At 40.0% G+C, this 16,638-nt stretch overlaps 1 protein-coding gene across 1 annotated transcript in view; it reads left to right on the forward strand.

Moving 5' to 3' along the window:
- ARHGEF28 (Rho guanine nucleotide exchange factor 28) overlaps positions 1-16,638 on the forward strand; it is a 220,974-nt gene that overhangs the window by 133,988 nt on the left and 70,348 nt on the right. The window contains exons 10-15 of the mRNA XM_060235810.1: positions 2,590-2,725; positions 4,445-4,672; positions 6,320-6,521; positions 8,820-8,931; positions 13,525-13,567; positions 14,178-14,298. Of these exons, the coding sequence (XP_060091793.1) occupies positions 2,590-2,725; positions 4,445-4,672; positions 6,320-6,521; positions 8,820-8,931; positions 13,525-13,567; positions 14,178-14,298 (842 nt within the window). The remainder of the gene's footprint in view (positions 1-2,589; positions 2,726-4,444; positions 4,673-6,319; positions 6,522-8,819; positions 8,932-13,524; positions 13,568-14,177; positions 14,299-16,638) is intronic.

Here is a 16,638-nt window from a genome sequence, read left to right on the forward strand (position 1 = left end):
GTAGGGAATATGGGTGTTAGATTTTAGAATACATGCCCAAGGTAAAAAACATTTCTGAAGCAGGTTCATAACATATAAATACAGTGTTGTGTTGCAGTTTAGTTTCAACAGTCTCAGCAAATCCTACTGGACTATTGTAACAGTGCTTTTAAAACACTTTTTTAGCCAGACAGGGGAATTTAACCCAAAGATCTCATATTTCTACAGATTTTGAAGGACACATGCATGCCAGTCCAAGCCTTCTTTCTCATTCCCAGCTTTCCATAGTCCAGCCTCTGCCTCTCAAAATCTAACTGCAATACCAACTGGTCAGATCTTAACTCAGGGGTGACCAAGCTTGCTTCACTTAAGAGTCACATAGAATAAACATCAGATGCTTGAGAGCTGCAAGGCATGAACATCAGATGTTTGAGAGCCACAAGACGAAGGAAGGAAGGAAGGAAGGAAGGAAGGAAGGAAGGAAGGAAGGAAGGAAGGAAGGAAGGATAATTTTAAATGCATTCTCCAAGCAGCCGAACTGGCTTGGCTTGGAGAAGTGATTTAAAGAAACAAATGCCTTCTCCAAGTCGGCCAATGGGGCAGTGAGGGCTTTGAGAACCAAACAATATGTGTGAAAGAGCCACATAAACCACAGTTTGGCCATCCCTGTCTTAACCTGTCTTCCAGTACACAGCTCCTATTGGCTGGCTTTGAACCAGATCATAACACTAATTTGCTACTGTGTTTCTGGGACAAATTTCTGTGCTCTCCCTATTACATGAAGCTTCCGTGTACTAGTAATACCTATACTGGTTGTTAGTATATCAATATAATTACAATGATTATTATGTTAAATCATTATAACTATCATAATATTTGGACCGTATCATTTTATATTCTAATATTGAAGTCGGCAAATCTTTTGATACTTAAATCTGATTACTGGAGCTGTGAATGGGCAAGACAGATCTTTCTACAAACCTAAAAAGGGCCCCATGTTTGCAGAAAAATGTGAAATCTAAAATAAAATACTTCGGGGGTTTTAAAAACACTTCAAAATGATAAAATGTGCACTTGTAGCTTTAAGCAACAGATTCTCTCAGTGGCTGCTGCTAGGCAACTACAGTATTCCAGGCCGGGTTCTGTCAATAAAAGGCAGGAAGAGGTGGCAGGGCACTTTCCAGGTCTATTTTGGCCTTTGAGGGAGAACTCATTAGAACCAGGCCTGACTAGGGTTGCCAGCTCCAGGTTAGGGAATTCCTGGAGATTTTGTGGCTGTCATCTGGAGTTCAAGTTGTAATTCTGGAGTTGCAATTCTGGGAGATCTCCAGGTTCTGCCTGGAGGTTTGCAGCCCTAGGCCTGGTAGCAACCTCTGGTTGACTTGATACCACCTGACTTGCATGACTCAACTAGACCTGGCTGCTTGCCACTGTTCAACAGCAGCCACCCTATGAAAGCCAATGTGGTATAGTAGTTAGAACTTCAGAATAGGGTCTGGGAGACCTTTTGAACCCCCATCCTGCTATGGAAACACACTGGGTGAGCTTGAACCAGACACATATTTTCAGACTAACCTACCCCACGGGGTTGCTGTGTGGATAAAAAGGAGAAAAATAATGAGAGCTGTTATGGTCCCTGCTGTGAAGATAGGTGGAGTATGAATGAAGTAAATAAATAACAAATATAGCTGAAGATGGGAGGCAGATAAAAGGAAGGATGATGAATTACTGAGGAGAGAATGAAGCAGGGAAAGGGGACATAATATGTTGCCAGGAAGAGGGAAAGAGGAAATAGCATGGGGAGGGAAATACAAGGGAAAGTGAGGTGCCCTCCCATAAGTTCTTGAGGATTCTCTACTATGCAAGTGGGCCACAAAACTGGGCCATAGTTTTCCTAGATAGAGGCTGCTGGGGGGAAGAAATGCTGCAGACAGAGGGACAGATAAATGTAGGTTGGCTGTTTGGTGGGAAGGAGAAAAAGAAGAAGAAAAAAGGGAGAGTCATCAGGAAAGGGAAAGAGAAAATAGTGAAGGAAATGAGATGCCCCCTCTATGTCCTTGTGGGTTTCCACTTGTTAAATCTATTGCTCAGTTGCATGCAGGCATTCAGGTTGTGCTTTAACAGCAGGTGAACATTTTCATTGTAACACTATCATGCACTGTGTTTCTATTTGAATCAACTCATCTGAATTTGTATTTTAATACTCTTTTCCTCCTGTCTACTTAGTTAACTGGTCATTTCATATCCTGGTTCAATTGGCTTATTTGGTAAATGCCTTTCAGAACTTTGCCTATAAAACTCAATTATGGTCAGTTTAGAATGGAAATAATACTGACAGCTACAGTTTTTTTAAGGTCAGAATAAAATAGTGGTTAATGTGATGGTGAATGCTTAGACCCCTGTATAAATTAGGAAACTGAATTCATGTGTCACTCTTTTTCCAAGAACATGAGTTCATGAGTTCATTTACACAGATGGAAAGTATGCACATAAAAGGAGTCTCATATTCCAGTTTTTGACTGATGTAAAGCATTGCCAGTTTCATTACGAGAATGAATAAAAGAATGACAATGCAAGAAATATTTTTTCCTGTAATGTGTTTTATTCCAGATCAGCAGCAGTCCCCATTTCATGCTTTTAAGAAATGTTCCAGTCCCTCCACCTTCTTTGGTGCATCCAGGCTTTCTGCAATGCTAAATGGAAGCGATGAAGTATATGCAAACCGCATGGTGGTAGAGCAGGTAAGATTCTCAAAAGTGTACATAACTGGCCTGGGACCAGGAAACTTAAAAGGCTGACTTCTCTCACTTGCTGCTGCCTGGCAAAGGTCTTCTGGACAGAACACTCTCTGTGTACCTTCAACTGTGGAACTAAAATGGGTAGGTACAGACAGTAGGTGGTGCCCTACCTAGGAAACTCCCTCTCCGTGGTGATTCCTTTGGTACCTAGCCTTCTAGTTTCAGGTGCTTCTTTATCTTTCCACCCAGGCCTTTTCACTGATGAGATTTGGGATTTTTTAAATTTTAAAATATTGTAGTGTGAGGTTTTTTATGTTTATGATTGTGAGGTATTCCATGAACTCATAATGACTGAGAGTGCAGGATATAATTGTCTAAAAAGATGAGTAATAAGTAATGCATATAAGTTTTCCCTCTACTACCTAGTGAGCAAATGAAGTCATGGTATTGATATTGTCCATCCTTCTGTTCCCTCTTTTTGCTCCATAGTCTCTTGTGTACTACCTGTCAACCTCTCTCTCTTATCTCTTTCCTTTTCCTAAGCTGACTTGGGCCTTGTCCAGGCATCACAGAAACATATGTGTTTTCACCTGACATACTTGTTCATTTAAAAGTCTTTGGCATGTTGAATTGTTAGCTTTCCACCTCATGTGTTTACTTCAACAGTTCTATCATGGTCTCTTATGATCCTTTTGGTATGAGCCATTATGAACATTTGCATTATATTTCTGGGAAGGAAGCTTTCAATATCAACCTGCTATAGAGGTCTAATTTCAAGTACCTGAAAAAATCATCTGTTTCTAGAGTTCTCCTTTCAAGCTAAATGTTTTTTAAAACTCCTTTTAGAAAGCTTATGGTGATAAGAAACTTCTGGAACACCAGTGAAAGCTTTTTTCAAAAATTCCTTTACACCATACAATGTAGATTAAAATTAATAGTGATTAACACTCATTACAAGTACTCTTGCAAGACATCATATCACCAGTCTGCAACGTGATAAGCATATTGTGTAGACTAAGTCATGTACACTGTTTATGATGATGGGTCACCACCAAAAGTGTAATGCAAGACTTGTAGCAATGCAAAAAGGCCATCATTATTGTGAGTTGTATCTGCCCAGGTGGTGGGAAGTGAGAGTATTTAAAAATACTAATTTCATTTTGTGTGTATCTGTAGGAAAAAACTTGTTTCTTTTGTCACTGCATGTTGTCTTGCTTCTGCTTGATGTGAATGCATTCTATTTGGTTCTGCTTCTTTGAATTGCAGTTGTATGTTATGGTGTCTTGGGGTTAAGCTGTTGCATTCTTCTAGTGCTCTTACATTGTGTACTACCTGTCAGCAAGCCTCTCTCTCTCTCCTCTCTTTCCTTTTCCTAAGCTTACTTGGAACTTCTCCATGCATCACTATTCTATTTGCACCATTTAATTTAAATCTGTATTTTTGTTAAATTTGGGGGAATAAATAGGTTTTTCTGAATTCTTTTTGAATCAATAAAGTAAACAAATAACAAATAATAGTTTGCATGATGGAACACACAACCATCCTTGGTGCATGTGCTTCACCTCATCCTCAGTTGTATTACTGATGATCCTGGGCTCCTCTGCCAAGATTTGTCCTGAAAACATTAGTTCCTCATGATAGAGCTACAAATTGAGTTTGGCTTCATTTCCATCTGTTCTATATCCTTTGCAAACCTTACTAACTCATATTAATTTTACACTTTAGACTGAAGTTGGTGTCAACTACCCTAATGTAGGCCAATCTGCTTCTGAAAATTGCACAGACCACGTGGAGTTGAATGAAGACCTAGAAGCACCTGCAAATAGCATGGACAGTGGAAATACATCACCTGTCATTCCATCTAACTCGTGTACAGCAGGCTCTTACCTGCCACTCAAGGCACATGCATTTAGCCACCCAAGAAATCAACGCTATTCCATCATGAAAAAACGAAGGTATGGTATTAGTTTTGTCAGTAAATACATGAAAAGAACTCTACTGAACAAAATATGTATTGGTTTAGTATATCTGTACTCAGTCATCTTTCCTGAGGTTTGAAGTATGAAATGGAAGAAGTAAGATGGTGCTGTTTCTGGACTTCACTGCATCAGTCTTCTAAGGATGCTTGTCTAGGTCTTGATCTCTTAAAGGAATAGCATCACTGAAGTGAAGAATTCCACATTATGGGGTAAAAACAATATTTCCAAGCCCAAGTTTGCCTTTTGACACTAATGGAGGAGCACGGTTTTGCAAGGGAGAATTAGTAAGCAGAAGGAGGTTGCTTGTTTTTCCCCTTTTCCCTGTAAATGGCAATGTAGAAACTATATTGATCTTTTCTCTGTCTAGCTGGTTGACCCCTTTGCACAAATCTCATGAGAAGATTGATTCAGCAGTCTTTCATAAAGCCATGTGAACATGAGCAAAAATGTTTGCCTCTTGGTAAAGTGATAACTTTCACATTAAAGAGAGCCATCTGTAACTCAGTCTCTCTCCTCTGTCTTATTTTACAAAATTTATACCCCACCTTTCTGTCCATATAAGGTTCACCAAGGCTGCTAACCAACTAAAAAATAAATAATAAAACCAGATATTTAAAACCATCAAAATAATAATTAAAACCAGGGGTGGAATTCTAGCAGGAACTCCTTTGCATATTAGGCCACACACCCCTGATGTAGCCAATCCTCCAAGAGTTTACAAGGCACTTTTTTGTAAGCTCTTGGAGGATTGGCTACATCAGGGGTGTGTGACCTAACAGGCAAAGGAGCTCCTGCTAGAATTCCACCCCTGATTAAAACTATTAAAACCAGAATTACATATAAGCATATATTTAAAAAATAATTAAAACATTGGGCAGGAAGGAGGGATTACTGAGGGAATACCAAACTAAACAAGCAAAGGGAGGCCCTGTGCCACATGTGCTGCTGAGGATTACCTTCTTTAAAGCAAGGAATCTGAAGGGCTGTCTGCAGCACAGAATTCCCCTCTCCCTCCTTGACAAATGCCTTTTTCCCCAAAAGAGGGATCATATAACTCTCACTGAAGGCAATCTGAAGCATGAGGCCTAGCATGATTCTTTGTCCATTTTTTGCAAGTGCTTTGACAAGAGTAAGAAAAGGGGAAGAGTCACACTGGGGATCATGCTGCTTTGCCATGAAAGTGATTTAGACTGCTATCTCATAGTAACATACATTTTTATCTAGGCGAGTGGTTATTTTAGTGAAAGTGTTGTACCTTCTTTAACCTTCCTTGCAAAAACTGAACCAGATGAAAATTTTGTGCAGTCTTAGTTCTGAAGTCAGAAATGTCTAACAGTGTGTGTGTTGGGTGGAGGAGATGGCTTGGAGGTATAGGAGTGAAGCAACAGGAGGACAGGAAGTAGTAGCTACCTTCAATCCAAACCCTCACATCATCTCTGCAAGTATAGATCTGGGATTATGAAAGCTTGCTGACATCATTTATAAATCCATATTGCTGACATTTGATAAAATTTACCCCTTTTGTATATATCTTTTAGGCCAGGTGAATGTTGGTTTAATGTTGAGTGACTGGTTAACATGGCTGATGCGTTCCACTTGTAACTGGTCATTTTTTGTCTTCAGTTCCAGTCTTGATGACTTGGATGTAGAGAGTGTTGATGAAAGAAGTTCAAACAGGTCCCATCACTGCTACCCTTCAATGCCCTTCAGCACTTCTGCTGCCTTGACTGGTAACAAGGATGAATTCAATTTGTTGGAGCAAAGTACAGATCTGGATTTTAACAGGGCAGAATCCCTTTCTTTGTCCAACAATCTACAGTCAAAGGTATTTAATTAGCACAACTTCTTTCTATATAAAGTAAATAACCATGATTTCCCCCCAAAAAAGTATTAAGATGGTATAAATATGCAAAAAACACACATTGTTCTCCATATTTTAGGTGGGTGCAGACCATTATTTGCTATATGGTTGCCACCTGCAAACTCACTACTAGGGATGGGCACAAAGCACATTTTTACTGTCCGGTTTGTGGCCAAGCCACAAACTGAACAATGAACCAATATCAACCAGGAAGCTGGTTCACAAACCAAACCAGTTTGTATTAGTTTGTGATCCCTTCTTTCTGCTCCCTGCCACTTAACTGTTTTTAATGAATACCAGAAAGCAGGTTTCTGCTCTGCACAAACCACCATGTCTTAAAATTTGTGGACATTCATGGTGGTTCTTCAGTTCATGAAAATCAGTTTGCAATCCATGAATCAATCAAAATTCATCATGAACTTTCATTCGTGAGCTGGTTCATGCCCATCCCTACTCCCTACAGGGTTTATTCAACTACAATGGCGTGGTTATACCAACTGCCTTAACCCTTCTTTTGCTGATTATATTTACCACCAGTTATTTGTACCTCAGATGAAATCATGTGAGGGGGGATAGAATATTTTACAAATACTCCCATAAAGAAAATATTTAAAAGTTCATATTCTAGCTACCTGGTAATGAGGGATGGAAGAGCCCCGTGGCGCAGAGTGATAAAGCTGCAGTACTGCAGTCCTATGCTCTGCTCATGACCTGAGTTCGATCCTTTTCTAAAAAAGCAATGGCAAACCACCCCGTTAAAAAGTCTGCCGAGAAAACGTTGTGAAAGCAACGTCACTTCAGAGTCGGAAACGACTGGTGCTTGCACAGGGGACTACCTTTACCGTTTTTTACTGAGGGATGGACCAGTGCTAATATGCTAGGTGATCTGGTCAAATTAAGAGAAACAGATGACCTAATATAGTTTGTATGTGTTAAACATCTAAAGTTTCTTAACTTTCCAAAAGGCAAAAGTAGTTGCTGCGGATGTTAATGTCCAATAGGACTTGTATGCATTGTTTCAGAATTTTAAGTTTAGATTGTGTGCAGGGGATACTCCCTCAGTTGAATCACAGGTACTCCAACGAGAATGCTTATTGAAAAAACAGTCTGTTGGTGGTGTGACATCAAGACCATGGCTGCTGTTGTCTTTTGTAATGGTGGAAAGTAGTTCAGTTTTAACAGTTATTGCAACAATAAAGTAGTGACAGTTATTGCAACAATAATTGTCACACAGTGTCTTCCTTATAGAAGGGACTGTACTCACTGTTGAACATAGGCAGTGTATTGTGAAATGAGCACCTTTTTGATGCAAAGAGGTTGGAAGTGAATCCACTTACATCTTGACTTTTATAACTTCATCTCCTATATACAGTCCTTATTTCTTCAATATGAATTAAAAGATGAACAAACAAAATCTTTTGGGTAAAATGTAATTGTAGAAAAGTAATGAAGATGCCAAACCTGAGCAAGGTGTGACAAAACAGTATTTTTCTTTGTTAAAGTGCAGTCAAATCAGCAGACAGAGAGTAGGGCTTAAGAAATGGAAAATTTGCAACACAAATGTTTTAGAAGCCATTCTTTGAGATAAAATGTGATACCAAAAGAGTTCATGGCCTTTCCACAGATTTTTTTTTCAACATATATAAAGAAGCAAGAGCAAGCTGGCTATAACAAGCAATTCTATAATTTTTTTATATATTTTTATCCTGAGGTTGTTGGGATTGGAGAAAATTCTTTCAAGACAAAAGTGAATGTGAACTGTAGAGTGGAAGGGTAGGCATTTTCAGCCTGAGGGCCACATCTAGATTTCCTTCTTTGAGGAGTCCAAGTTGGACACGAATATCCTCAGCAGGGGAATAGGAAGAACTGGTGTCCTATTTGGATCATTCAGAAGCTGTTAGAAACCTCAAAGTGGCCTTCCTGTCCGCTCTGTTGCTCTTAATTACTCTGAGCCCCTGAACTGTTTTTAGTGCATTGGACCATCTGTGAACTTTTGTGCTAATGTTCCTGGAAAATTTCTAAGGTGCTAGAGAGTCAGATGAAAAGTGTTTATAGGCCAAATTGTTCAAATATTTTTATGTTTGCTGCTTTGGGGATCCTGATTGAGTGGAAAGGTAGCATAAAGATTTTTTAAATAAATAGTTATGAGTCTCCCAATATATCTTCACCTAATTTTGTAAATTTTAGAAACATTTTCAGGTAATTTTAAAAATGCTCCAGCTGTTTATGATTTTTTTTCTAAAATATTTGAATATGTTTTAGGAACCATTACTGTCTGGAATTAGATCTCGCTCCTACTCTTATGCTTCACCCAGAGTCATCTTAGGGAAATCATATGGTGCACATGACTTCACATTATGCGATTCAAATGATGGTGAGCATTACTTCTGCTTTCATGTGTTATACTCCCTTACTTTTCATTCAGCCTGAGAGCTTTATTCAGCGTGAGGTTAGCCATCTGCCATGGGGAATGCATGGGAATCAGGGACGAAGCCTGCTAGCATGTTCTTAATTCTGTCTTCATGAAACCATTGTACATACATTATGGTTAGCAAAGGCCTTGGGTTACCAGTGAAAAAGGGGGTTTATGTGTATTCCAGATATACATATTTATTTTTAAAAAACATTTTGTGTATCTGCACTTGGAAGTCATGTTGACTTCTGGTGACTGACCCCTACTGGGGGCCTGAAGGGTATTCAGAGAGGTGGCTGAGTACAGCCTGCCCCTGCCCTCCCAACTGCTGGTATTTCAAGGAGGTCTCCCATCGAAGTACTTGCCAGAGTTGACCCTGCTTAGCTTCTGAGATCTGGCAAGATTGGCTGCCAATTGTATACCGAGTTCGTTACAAGGTGCTGGTTATTACCTTTAAAGTCCTATATGGCCAAGGATCTGCCTACCTTAGGGACCGCCTCTCTCCATATGTTCCCCAGAGAGCACTACGATCCAGTTCACAAAACCTTCTGGAAGTACCTGGGCCAAAGGAGGCCAAATTAAAACCAACTAGAGAACAGGCCTTCTCTATAAAGGCACCCCAATGGTGGAACCAGCTACCGGAAGAGGTGCGGGCCCTACGGGATATTAGCCTATTCCGTAGGGCATGCAAAACCACCCTCTTCTGGCTAGCCTTCTAAGATGGAACTTGGAATAAACATCACGCCATCATTATTATAACTGAGATAGTAGCACTATAAGATTATATTTTTAGATTGTTTTTAGATTATTTAAATATTTAATTGTTAATTGTATTGAATTGTATTATCTTGTTTTATTGTTTTAACATGGCTTTTGCCATGTCCTGTAAGCTGCCCTGAGCCTGCCTCAGCGGGGAGGGCGGGGTATAAATAAAATTTATTATTATTATTATTATTGCCCGGGCTATCCAGGTCAAGGCAACATACATATTTCTTATTCCAGCATAAACCTATTTATTGACCTCAGTCATGATTGGTTGCTTACCAGCCTTTCAGTGTCTCTGGACATTAAACAGAATCCAGTAACAACACTTTTATTTATTTAAATATTTATTTATTTTGATTTTTATCCATAAGTGGGCTCAGGGTGGCTCACAACATGTAAATATAAAATGTAAAAATTAAAACATAATATGATAAAAGATTAAAATTCAGTTCTATACATAAATCATAAGATGGCAATAGTGCAATTAAAGTTTTGTCCTTGTATATGCACTAAATCTACTGATTTTTAACGTGACAAAACATTCCCACTAATCAGTACGTAGAAGCACATATATAGCAAGGGTGGGTAGGGCAGGAGGGACCAGTCTAATATGCTGTCTCCACCTCAATCAAAGGCCTGGTGGAACAGCTCAGAACTTCACTTATACGCTGCCTTGCTACCAATGGGGACCCAAAGTGGCTTCCATTGGCTGCATCTCCTTTATTTTATCCTTACAACAACCCTGTGTAACTGGCACAAGATAATCCAGCAACCTTCTATGGCAGAGAAAGGAGTTGAACCTGGGTCTCCTAAATTCTCATCCAACACTCAAACTACTACACTACACTGGCTCTCTAAATTAAAGGGTTCTGGATTCAGGATGGTTGCTGTTACTGAGGTGCAAACCATTAGTGTAATCAGATCCTTCACAGCTGTACCCAGAGTGCTCTTAACTGTATATTTGCATAAACTGTTCCAACACAGATTTGCAGAATGCTTCAGCAGCAATTAGTCTCACATAGGTACCACCAGGGTTTTTTTGTAACAGGAACTCCTTTGCATATTAAGCCCTGTAAGAAGAGTCCTGTAAGTTCCTGGAGGTTTGCTACATCATGGGGGTGTAGCCTGATATGCAAAAGATTTCCTGCTATAAAAAAGTCCAGGGTACCACCAATGACTGCATAGTGCACACATCTGACTTCCTGTGCTGGACAATCTTAGAGAACAAGTGATCTGTCTATTTCCAAAACTTCCTATTTCCAGCTGTGTGTAATAGCACTAAAACTGAGAAGCTGCCACTGGAGGTGGCTGTATTCTTGGGGTCCACTGTGTTTTCATTCTACAGCTAGTAATCTGGAAGTGTGTTTTGCTTCACAATCTGGTGGTGCTATCTTTATTATATGGTCTGATTGTTGGCTATAATAAGCATGTTGTCATCTTGCAAGCAGGGTTTTAAAGTTATGAAGTGCATCTGCTTGGAGGTGACCATATTATGATATAAAGCACATAGACCTATTAAACATAGTAAATATGATGGAATTTGTCTCATAACTCTCAGAAGCTATTATCCTGCCTTCACAAGTATGAGCAAAGGTTTTATCACATCTTAAAATCTGAAGGCAAGATGAACCTGTGTTGTGAACTGTGTGAGGCCTGAGGGATGTTGCTTTAGATCTTTGGACCAAACTCTGAAGACCACAGGTTAAAATCATGGGGTGTATTTAAAAAGCAGTATATACTTTTACTTTATTTACTTCTTATACTTTAGAGACAGGCATTCTATTATCTGTATATGCAGACTGAAGTCCTTTTTATACATCATTCAGTCAATGACTGCTTCTCCTGCCCCATTTATCAGTCAAAATATGTAAGTAATAACAAAATTTGGGTAGGACATGTTTGTGTTTATGAGCATCATGTTTTACCAGTCCTAAATATATATATGTCAGTTATGTATTACAACTATATACCTTGCCTTTAGGCTCCCTCCTGAGGCTTGCCTGTAGGATCACCAACTATGGGTTGTGAAATTCTGAGAGATTTTGAGGGTGGAGCCTGGGCCGGGTGGGGTTTGGGGAGGAATGGGAGCTCAGCAGGGTATAGTGCCATAGAGTTCACTGTCCAAAGCAGCCATTTTCTTCAGGGGAACTGATTTTTGTCATTTGGAGATCAGTTGCAATTACATGGACTCTCCAGTTCCCACCTTGAGGATAGCACCTACTTTACTTTTGTTTAGGCACTGGCTAAAACACATATTTTTACTCAAACTTTAAATCAGAGGCCTTGAGAGCATGTCCCCCTGACTCTGGAGCCAGTATCATGTATGGTTAGTGCTGGACTAGGATCTGGAATATTGCAGGTCTGAATCCCCACTTTTGTCATGAAGCTTGTTGGATGATCTGGTGGGCCAGTCACACAGCCTGACCTACTCACAGGCTTCTGAGGATAAAATGGGGAAGGGAGAATGTAGGGTTGCCAATCCCCAGTTGGAGGCAGGGGATCCCTTGGTATGGAGGCCCTCCCTCCACTTCAGGGTTATCAGAAAGTGAGGGAGGGGGATTGAATGTCCTCTGGGCACTCCATTATATTCTATGGAGTCTGGTCTCCATAGGGTATAATGGAGAATTGATCTATGGGTATCTGGGGCTCCAGAGGGGCAGTTTTTTGAGGCAGAGGCACCAATTTTCAGCATAGTATCTGGAGCCTCTCTTCAACCCCTCCCCCAAGTTTAAAAAAGATTGGACCAGGGGTCCAGTCCTTTGAGTCCCAAAAGACAGTGGCCCCATCCTTGATTATTTCCAATGGTGGGAAGGCATTTAAAAGTAGTGCAGTCCCTTTAAATGTGATGGCCAGAACTCCCTTCGGAGTTCAATCATGCTTGTCACAACCTGACTCCAACATCAACGTTTCCTGGCTCCATCCCTAAAGTCCCCATATATTTCCTGAGTTGGACCTGGCAACCATAATGTATACTTCCCTGAGTTTTCTGGGTGAAACTGTGGTATACTCATGATTAGATGGCCCTAGTAGTTGCTTTTCAGTACATTTGAATTCAATGCAGAGCCAGTGTTGTGTAGTGATTCAAGCTAGATTCAGACCAGGGATTTCCTGATTCAGTCTTGCTTTTCATGGAAGCTCACTGAGTGACCTTGAGCGGATCATTCTATCAGCCTCACCTCTAGAGGATCAAAGACAGGAAGGGAGAATAGTGTACATCATCCTAAGTCCCTTGAAGGAATGGCAGGATAAAAGCGCTAAAGAAAGCAATTTTAAACAAATGTATCAGAAATCCTAACCCTCCCAACAACAAGAAGACATTTATATATGCAATTTAAAAGTAATTGAAAAACCATTCATATTTTCAGAAGATGAAGGCTTGTGAGGTGACAACAAAATATAGTTGAAAATTTTAATATTATGAATATAAGTTGAAAAATTGTAAATGTGTATATTAACTCCAGTATTTTCAAACTGTGACTCCTTTATTCATTAAAACCACCACGCAGAAAGAAAGCAGTCCTGAGAAGCAGAAAAGGTTGCTATGATTTGCTTGAGATGCAGAAAATGCCTTAAATTTGACGGCTGTTCTGGGCACAGAAGTGGTATTTTTGGCCTTGCTAGTCCCTCACTTGGACATATGAAGAGGCTTTTGAGAGAAGGAAAGAGCTTCTGTTGATTTTCTTCTCTCACTTTAAATAATAACTTGTAATAATCAAGGACATTTAAGAATGGAAATCTTGTGATTATGGCAGTACAGTTGATTTACACTGGTTATCTTTTGTTTTGTAGAACAATGTGCATATGGCTTGACTGAACAGTCAAAAGAAAAAAGGTATTTTCAAAAGATGATACGATCGTTGTTGTTGTTGTTGTTATTATTATTACACTAACAATAGCCATCAAGCAATAACAGCTGTTTAATTAACAACAAGAGTTCTAGCATAAACCCTGAAGATTTGAAATGGTGCACTTTGGATTGACCCACCGTTGTCCATATATATAGTTGGAATTCATTTCTGGAATTTGTGTTATATTGGGGATGTATATTTATAATTAGTGTTTTGTTGTGTATGACTGGCTATCACTAATATATTCTTATTGTTGTGTTGTTGTGCCTGTAAGCAGTGTATTTTTTTTAATTTGGATTCTCCACACTGCAGTCCATTGTTTTGACACTAAACCCTTAAGTAGTCTGATGCTACATTTCCTGGTAGATTGTAAAGAAGTACCACACTTAATTAACTTGAAATTAAAGTCTATAGAGATTAGAAACTGCCAGTATTAAATGTTCATTCTCCTCATGTTGTATGCTTCTTCCAGTAGCCCAGTTACAAATACCAGCAGTGTATCAGATTTTGCAGAAAGCTCTTTCTAATCACATAGAAACAGAATGATGTTAAGGAAGCCTGTCTAACATAATGAATTTGCTGGTGTGTTTTTAGAATTCAAGAAGACTGGGATAAGTACATTATACCTACAAAATCTGAATCTGAAAAATACAAAGTTAGCCGTACTTTCAGCTTTCTGATGAACAGGATGGCCAGTACACGAAATAAATCCAAGGTAATTTGAGGCTTGATGTATGCAACATTTAAAAGTATCTAGTGACACTTTTACACATTTTGAATAGCATTTTTTAAGAGAAGGACTTCTAGAAGTATTTTGTCACAGATGGAGCTGTGGAAACACTCTGTCACCAACAGGCACGCAATGAGGGTTACCCAGGATTGCTGTACTGGGAGACAATCACAATCATTCTAGTTTTGTTTAAACATTTCTGCTGAGATCCAGAGATTTGCTGCCTGATTGTTGCTGTGCCTGAGAGTTCCACTTCCAGCTTCAGTTCTTTACATTGATGCTGCAGAAATACTTTCAACTTTCAGGAGCAGCTTGAGGATTGGTGGTAATAAATCCAAATCAATGCCAGCTCTAGAGGGCATGGTGCCCCAGGCAGGCCCCCTGCCATGCACCCCCCTGCTGCCACCCCCCGCTGCCAGCAGCCCTGCCAGCCCCCTCCATTCCCATCTGCCATGCTCTGTTGCACGCCCCCCCCTGCTCGCCGCAACAAAGCTTGCCCTACTGGCTTCAAGGTAGCCGGCAGGGCCATGTTTTGCAAAGAGAAAGCTGGTGGAGGCTTCTCCCCTCCCTTTCTGGAACTAGAAGTGAGGGGGGAGCGAAGCCTCCACCAGCTTTCTCTTCGCAAAACGAGGCCCTGCCAGCTGCTTTGAAGCCAGTAGGGCCAGCCTCATCACGGCAAATGGGGTGGGGTGCGATGGAGCATGGCAGACAGGAAGGGAGGCACGGAGGATGGGAAGGAAGGGGGCTGGCAGGGGGTGGGAGGAGAGAGAGGGGTAAACTAGGTGGTTGTCTTGGGCACCTCCCTCCTGGCACTCTAGGCAGCTGCCTAGTTTGCCTAGTGGGCGAGCCGGCTCTGATCCAAATGAAAAAAACAAACAAAAATATTTGGTTTGATGTAGGGCGTAAAAATAGCAGGAGGCAAATTAGGAAGGACTATTATAAGTTTAAGAAATCTAACAATTTTACTATACAAACATATCTTAATTCAAAGCACAGAGATAGGATTCTTCTTAGGCACAAGACTATCATGATATCTAACAATCTTGGACTGGTCTGAGGCATCCCCCAGTATGGATATGAGATCCTTTTTGAGGCTTGTTAACAGGTCATTAACTTAAAGGAAACAAAATGCAGATAATTGTGTCTCCTGCAATAAGTGGGTGGAACACTTTACATCTTTATACGTAACTGATGCCTCTTCTCTATCACCGACTATTGAGGCTAAGTTGAATTATAGAGATATTACTTGGTTCCAGGCTATGGAAACTCACATTTTGAACCTTATTGCTAGTTTAAAGGCAGCAAGGCATCAGGGCCCGATTGGATAACACCTTAGTAGTTGGATTTTGCCAATTCTGTCATACTTTGAGTTATGCCAAGAGGAAAGTATGTTAGGAAAGGAAAGTCTTGGGTCATGTGCTGAAGCTTTCTGGCATTACTTGGTACCAGGAATTTTCGGTAGCCAATATTGTACGAAACACAGAGGTGACCCATTCATAACCCATTATGATTATGTTGGTAAAACATGAGGTGGCAGATGACCATATATTGGATGGGGGGAATCATGATTTTTTTAAATGTTCTCTTATATTTTTAAAAAACTCTGTGCAAGCAGAAAACCAGCACAGCTTGGAGAAGCTGGGTTCTTTCTAATGTTCTGATGTTCTAGGTTTGTACTTTCAAGAAGTATATTTATTTACTTTTCTACAGCAGCATTGTCTGCTCTATCATCTTAGGTCTCTACCATTTCATTTTGTTGCTTGCTTTGATTCACCTGAGGTACTCAAAACTATAAAGATTTTTAAAAGATGGGAAACTCACCAAATGTACACCAAATGTATTTTCATGCCACAGGTGGCACAGTATTCTTGGGCAGTCAAATTATTTCCTGAAATGCCTCTGCCTATAGGGTTTGGTTCTTTTATTCTGTTTGCTACCATTGTTTCTAGACTTACTGCTACTTTGAAGCTGTTGTTATTCCTGCAGTTACTGGGTCTTTTCTGGATCACCTTCCAGTTGTCACAAGTAGAATGTAACCAGTGAAGTTTCACAGTGTTCTGGGCAATTAAAAATGCCCTCATCTCGCTATGCAAACACTTTTTATCTCCCTTTCAATGTCATAACCCAGGATTGCTGAAAGGGGGCTCACTTTTCAGCACTGCTGAAAATGTCTGTGGAAAGTACCTTTTGTTGGCTTAGTCCTGGTTGTTTGGTAATAGATAACTAAGAAACTTGGTAGAGGTTCAAAAAAGATTCTTAGGAAAGAACTCGGTTTTCAGGAGTTGCTATACATGGAAGTGTATTTTATGGGGAAAGTGTATTTTA

Source organism: Heteronotia binoei, chromosome 4 (assembly GCF_032191835.1).
Source record: "Heteronotia binoei isolate CCM8104 ecotype False Entrance Well chromosome 4, APGP_CSIRO_Hbin_v1, whole genome shotgun sequence".
Classification (NCBI taxonomy): Eukaryota; Metazoa; Chordata; class Lepidosauria; order Squamata; family Gekkonidae; genus Heteronotia; species Heteronotia binoei.